The sequence below is a fragment of the Brassica oleracea genome, chromosome C7 (genome assembly GCF_000695525.1).
Source record: "Brassica oleracea var. oleracea cultivar TO1000 chromosome C7, BOL, whole genome shotgun sequence".
Classification (NCBI taxonomy): domain Eukaryota; kingdom Viridiplantae; phylum Streptophyta; class Magnoliopsida; order Brassicales; family Brassicaceae; genus Brassica; species Brassica oleracea.
The window spans coordinates 3154813-3161955 of NC_027754.1; the positions used below are offsets into that span (position 1 = coordinate 3154813).

Here is a 7143-nt window from a genome sequence, read left to right on the forward strand (position 1 = left end):
GAAGGGGCTCGTGGTTATAAAACCTAGGGTCCGACGGATATTATCCGTCGGAATTTCGTCGGAATTCTAGTTTCAATTTTCGCGAAATATTTGCCCGGTAAAATGAAAATATTCCGAGGAAATACCGAGGAACTAGTGTTTGGGGTTTCAAAACATCAATTTTTTTTGCCGTATTTCATTTCTTATACAATTGTAATGCATACCATTGAGGATTCTTTGTATACATGAGCATAAACCATGAAATAATTAGAAATAAAATTAAGTATAAAAAGGGATGCATACCAATGAGTTCGAACCACATGGTCCAGAAAACCATTGCATTCCATGGCACCAAACCTACGATTCCCTGCAAGACGATGATCTGAAATGTTTGTAACTTAGTTACATCTTTTATGGCCACCCAGGATTCCTTCCAAACCGTGCTCGTAACCTCCATTGTTGCAGCATCATAGTTTTTCCCTTTAAGAACCATAAGTTCGTCTCTACAAAAATAACAACATCAAAACTAAAGGTCGTAATAACAAAAAAAAAAAGATTTTGTAATGTTGGCGCTGTATTAAATTAAAGAGCTTTATACTACCGTTCATGATCATGAGAAATGAAGCTACTATTTTTCCTTTTCCTTGGATCAGTGGCAAATAGAAACACTAGAACCCCGATCATCGCACTCATTGTTGCCAACAACATAAAGGCGCATCGCCATCCTGGGATTCCTAAGAAATCATGACCAGCCATGACAGTTGGTAGGACGGTTCCACATATAGCTCCAACCGTACCAATGAGATTCCATAAACCAAAGCCAAAACCTCTTGCACTATCCTTAAAACTATCCGCTATTATCGATTGAAGCACTGGATAAACAATTGCATGTCCAAACCCATTGACTGCTACACCAACGGTAACCTAGTCCAGGAAATTATATTAGCCCCAATCAGACATTTATATCTGTTATGTATAATATTAATAGTCTATGTGTCAACCATGTCTTAATTATTGCATAATATATTTTTGCATTGAAAGGTTAATATGAACTTCTGTGCAAAAGCTCATAATGTAACAGAGAAAAAAAATTTAACCAATATCTGATCTCAAAACCATATGTAAATCGAATAAAACCTGGGTGAAGAAGTGGCTTGCTCCAACTGCAACAGTTGATAGGACCCAGCATAAACAACCGACTGCGAAAACTGTCGGACGGTCATAACTAACGACCAATAAACCAGCTAAAGGAGAGGCAAGTCCTTGAACAATGTTTCTTATAAATGAGAGGTATCCAATATCATAGAGGGTTGCGTTAAATGCTTCTTTCACATCTTTGGCAACCGAGGGAATGAGTTTTTCGTCTGCTCGTTGCATCAGTGTGGCTAAGTTGATGAGAATGAGAGAGATAGATATTCCATAAATCTTTCCTGTTCGATAAACACTGTGTGAATCACACACAAAGTTACTAACCAAACAATCACCAAATTAGATTTCTGTAAGGAAATTGAAAGTTGCTAACTTGATGTTCATTGTTTTTGTATAAAGGCGACCTATGGGTAGAGACGAAGACAATTCTCGATGGATTTGGGGTTTATTTCTTAAGAACAAAAATAATTTTACTGTACCAACCATATAAATCACTCAACAGTAAAATTCTCCTCATCAAGTTCTGACTTTGTTATTGGAAATTAGACAACTTGGTCAACAAAAATCCTCTATGTATGGCAATAAAATCAATACCATTTTTATATAAAAAAATCATAAAAGCTAGAGATCCAGTCTTTTTACAATAATAAAATAGGAATATGTTTTTTTTTTTTTTGTAAGGCAGCTTTCTTAAATTTAAATAAAAGACCCAAAATAGTTTACAAGCCTCTTGGCTATAGTCATACACCCAAATCACATAGAGAGTCTAGTTGATAAAATAAGCCCAAGCCCAAGTTGGTTTTCTAGTCTGAGGATAGTCGACAGTCTTTTGCGGTGAGGCCAGAGCGGAAGGGGTCAAATTTTCAGGAGACTCGGAACCAGCTCTGCATCATTAGTGAGGATTTAGTTGGATTTGAATCTCTGAAGCTCTGGAGCTTGTTTCGTAGTTGCTGGTCCAGGAGTCGGAATAAGCAGTCTGTTGATCTGAAAGTGCTTGCATGCATCCTAGTGTTTCTCTCATTCCAGAGCCAATGCATAGTTGATTGCCAAGCTTGGAGGTCGAGATTTCGTTTCCATTGAGGCGGGGGCAAGGAGGTCATCTGCATAATCGTATCATCCCAGGATCGTTGAGGTAAGTGATCGAGTCTTCTGGTTACTTTTAGCCAAAGGTCGAAGCTGAAAGTACAGGAGAAGAAGATGTGATCTCTTGTTTCTTGTGCTGCATTGCAGAGCAAACACCGGTCATCTGTTTGTAGTCCCCAGCTCAGTAGTCTGTCCCTTGTCGGAAGCCTATTTTGGATCACTAACCATGAGTGAAAGGAGTGTCGTGGAACTCCCCTCGATATCCAGACTAGCGACGTCCAAGGCATATCAGGCATTGGTTGTCGGAGGTAATCATATAATACCCCAGTTTGGTATGTTTCGTAGATGCTTCCATTTATCTCCCACTCATAGTAGTCTTCACTTTCCTGCAGTTGGATCGTTGTCAAGTAAGTGTAGAGCTGTAGTTGTGGATCAGAGCGAACCGGAGGCAGTCTCCAACCACCATTCCGGTACAGGGAAGAGATTGTTGCATTCTCAGAGATGCTCAATCTTGAGTTTGATCCAGCGAGAAACGTGTGTAGGTTACCAAACGGAGACCAGTTGTCCGCCCAAACGGAAACGTGTAGAGGTTACCAAACGTGTGGAGGTTACCAAATAGGAATATGTTTTCAGCATAGTTAAATACAACAATAAAATAGAAATCATAATAAATTTCATATCATCTCCATTTCTCTTGAACTTGGATTTATAGCATTTTTCGATCTTTCTTGAAAATAAAATGTGACGGTGTGTAACAAAGTCAACACAATCCAAATGGGATAGCCATCATAGACAAGATCCCCTTGGACAAAGCCTCGGCCGCACCACCAGAATTCACTACAAAAAAAATTGCTTTTCTTAGCCTTAGAAAACCGCTATCATAGGCCCTAGATAGCGTATTACGAACCGCTATGTTTGCCCCATCTATAATAGGTCCCCCACTTATAATAGCAGTTTTGTACACGCTATTGTATCTAGGTTATATAATAGCGGTATTTCTTGTTTGCTATTATATAGTCTCCTAAACTATATTTGTGAAGTGATTTTGTCACGTGTCTTTTCTACAGCCAATTTCACAAAACAAATATGACATAACTACTGAAATTGATGACATATCTTATAGTTTAATATGACATAGACAATTGCATTTAATGTTAATTTATATTTTTGGTAAACTTTTTAAAATATGGTAATAACTCATATATTACATTTAATGTCAATTTATATTTTTGGAATTTTTTTTAGAATATGAGAATAACTCATAAATCATCATTAAAATAAATATATTCAAATATGGCATTATAAATTTTGAAATATAATTTAATTATATATTTTTAAATTATACAATTTTATTACTAAAATTTTCAAAAATGTATACAAAGACTATATTTGTGAAGTGATTTTGTCACATGTCCTTTCTACAGTCAATTTCACAAAACAAATATGACATGGCTACTGAAATTGATGACATGTCTTATAGCTTAATATGACATGGACAATTGCATTTAATGTTAATTTATATTTTTGGTAAACTTTTTAAAATATGGTAATAACTCATATATTACATTTAATGTCAATTTATATTTCTGAAAATTTTTTAGAATATAGGAATAACTCATAAATCATCATTAAAATAAATATATTCAATTTTGAAATATAATTTAATTATATATTTTTAAATTTTACAAATTTATTTAATATATTTAATTATATTTTTGGGAAACTTTTTAAAATATGGTAATAACTCATATATTACATTTAATGTCAATTTATATTTCTGAAAATTTTTTAGAATATAGGAATAACTCATAAATCATCATTAAAATAAATATATTCAATTTTGAAATATAATTTAATTATATATTTTTAAATTTTACAAATTTATTTAATATATTTAATTATATTTTTGGGAAACTTTTTAAAATATGGTAATAACTCATATATTACATTTAATGTCAATTTATATTTCTGAAAATTTTTTAGAATATAGGAATAACTCATAAATCATCATTAAAATAAATATATTCAATTTTGAAATATAATTTAATTATATATTTTTAAATTTTACAAATTTATTTAATATATTTAATTAAAATAAATAGATAGAAAAATCTATTTAAGATTATAATTTATATTAAAATATTGATACGAAAAAAAAAATTTACAATATTAATAAAATTTTATTTTAAAATATAATTTATATTTATCTGTTAAAAATTATTTTAATTTTTTTTACTGCACATGGTGGAGGAAGACACCTAGTTAACATTATAATAGCGTTTGTTTACAAAACTACATATCTATTTGATAGCATTTCTAAATAGTTATAATTGGTTTATATTGCTTTTAAAAAAATAATACAATTTATTAGAAAAGAAATTTTGATTTACAAAAATATTATGGTTTATAAATAAAAAACTAAACCAAAATCAAACCAGATAACCCTAAACTAAACCTAAAACTAATCCACAAGTGTGTCCACGCTCATGTTCTTAGTCTTCATACTCTTCCATCAACTTTGTGTGCTATTCGTGTGTCCCTCAATAGATCTCTACACCAAACCCAAAAGAATCTATTAGAACGAATAAGATTTGAAAACCAAACAAGAAAAAAATCAAATTCAGCAATAGAGTAGTAGGCATATTGATATCCAAATGATGCACGTTCATGAGAATGCCAAACCAAATAAGAAACAATATTTTAGTGACAAAACTCTTATAATCACAATATAAAGTCGTGTTCCAGAGAACATAACAGATTATAAGACACTAACTCACTCACAATAATCAGCTTGGACACATGATTTATGAGTTTAGTTTCAAACAGGTTTCAATTTTGTAAATACTGTTAAAAGAGTTATCCTACCTTTAAGGATCTTCTTCTTCTTAGTTTAAGGATCTCAACCTGATAAGAGATGACAATGAAACTGAAGTAAAGGAACTGACTTTAAGAAGAAGAAAAACAGAAAGGAGCAGAGCATAAGAAAAAACTCTACATATCGCAGATTATTAGTAACAAAACAGAGTGTTGACACTACACAAGCAACAGTTACCAAATTCATGGAGTCCCATTACAGAAGTCATACTACTCGTGATGTTGGCTCCTATGAGTTATGCAAATGCCCTACTTCAAAATCCTAGCAGCGCTGAAGTTAATCGAGAACATCAGTTTCCTACACCCTTGAACATCACATAACAACGCTTGCTCACCTGACCTTATCTGAATACATAGCATCACATATCTCGTTAAAAAATAACATACTTTATTTCTGAATCCATTATATGTAGAATAAATAATTTGGAATAAGTAAGACTCACTTGACAAGGGGAGTAGATTCACAAACGACCATCTTGAGCCCTGCAACATTGAACAAGAACACTGCAATAACAAAAGAGAGAGAGAGAGAAGAAGCCCGTGAGATTGAGAAGGGGAATCGAAGAATGAGGTAAATTAGCTCCATCTACATTTCAAAAATTGGAAGTAACATAAGCTGAGACCAAAGAAACCATAAGGACGCTTGAGAACAAGACAATCAAGCCTTGTTAAGGTAAATTGAACTGAATACCATAGCGAGGGCTCTCCTGGAACCAAGAATTTCTCCACTGCTTCACCTCCAACCTTCAACATACGAACGAGCTTGCTCACTTGACTTTATGAAGAACACGAGAATGGAGACTGACATACCTTAGATTGGCAGATCGAGAGGCAGGTCGTCTCTTCGCTCGTCTCTGTCTCAATTGAATTCCTGTCATATGGTTATTTCCTCCATAATCAATACATTAAATTAGAAATGAAATTGAATCTGAGAAAGAGGGTAAAAGACTTATTCTTTGAATCCAACTCCATCTCCTCCCTTGAATCCATCTCCTCATCCCTCGAGCTTGAACACACGCCAAACTCCATGGAAGTCGAAGTTAAGCTATGTCTCCTCGCCGCCGCTGTTCGTCTCCGACTCACAACTTTCCTCACTCCCGAGAATCCTGCTGCAAAGTAATCGAACAAGAGTTGCTTACATTGGATTGTAAGGAAAAACCTGAGGTTGATAGAGTAGAAGCAAATAGAATGAGAGAGATTACGACAGGAGGAGACGAGGAAAATAGGAACGGGGGTGAAGAGTTGGACGGAGACGTGCTGGACTTGCTGACAGATGGGATAGGACCGGTGGTGATGGCCGTGGTGGTGATTCGGAGAAGACGGCGAGTGGGAGAAGAAGAGAGAGTCGATAGGGTTTCAATTGTTTTTTTTGTTTGGAACTCTCTTTTTTTGTCAAGACTAAATTTTGCAACTTTAACTAAAAATTGTTAAAGATAAATATAGATATGATTATCCTTTAGGTTTTGTTTTATATACACACTAAATATCTGTCTATTTTATAGTACTAGGGATTGTCATCCGCGCCAAGACGCGGAGTTTTTGTATTTTAATCTATTTTTGTTTTTTGGCGCGGGATTTTTGCATTTTAATCTATTTTTGTCTCTTTCTTATTAATCCAGCATTCAGTTTTTCAATGCATTTTATATTCACCATCTCCTCTTGTCTTGTTTACATTTGTTTTCACGTTATGTCGTTTGATTTGTCTTAGTTTTGGCTTGTGTAATAACTTAACTCTGCTCATTCTTCTTTCATTCTTTATTGATTGATATTTTTATCTCGCTTAGCTCTGTGTTGCCACTAATTTGCTCGAATCATTTGTCATCATCTGCTTCGTATTTTTTTCATATTCATTAACTATTGTCTCCAATCTCTTTAAATCCTAAAAATCCTGCATGTTCTTTTGTTTATTAAATCACATATTAAATATTGTTGAAACTGTTTATTTATTCTAATAAATCCTTACGATTATAACTAAGATGATATGAATAAAAGACTGATTATAATTTAGTTGAAATTAAAGTCTAAAGTAGAAGTTATTAAACTTACAATCATTCTTTC

General features: G+C 33.5%; 1 protein-coding gene and 1 long non-coding RNA gene across 23 annotated transcripts in view; both read right to left on the minus strand.

Moving 5' to 3' along the window:
- LOC106302377 overlaps positions 1–1512 on the minus strand; it is a 4927-nt gene extending 3415 nt beyond the window's left edge. The window contains exons 1-4 of the mRNA XM_013738898.1: positions 1502–1512; positions 1117–1447; positions 581–903; positions 283–482 (exon numbers count right to left, since the gene is read on the minus strand). Of these exons, the coding sequence (XP_013594352.1) occupies positions 283–482; positions 581–903; positions 1117–1447; positions 1502–1512 (865 nt within the window). The remainder of the gene's footprint in view (positions 1–282; positions 483–580; positions 904–1116; positions 1448–1501) is intronic.
- A 3014-nt stretch (positions 1513–4526) lies between these two features.
- Positions 4527–6536, minus strand: LOC106301521. 22 transcript variants are annotated; one of them, XR_001262218.1, is made up of 8 exons: positions 6288–6536; positions 6035–6194; positions 5896–5956; positions 5676–5829; positions 5529–5589; positions 5264–5430; positions 5077–5115; positions 4527–4762 (listed from the first exon to the last, which is right to left on the minus strand). It is a non-coding gene; the product is annotated as an uncharacterized LOC106301521 (long non-coding RNA). The 22 variants fall into 22 exon arrangements; XR_001262211.1 differs by having other exon boundaries at positions 5896–6194; XR_001262213.1 differs by having other exon boundaries at positions 5896–6191; positions 6288–6533.
- Positions 6537–7143: the final 607 nt, after the last annotated feature.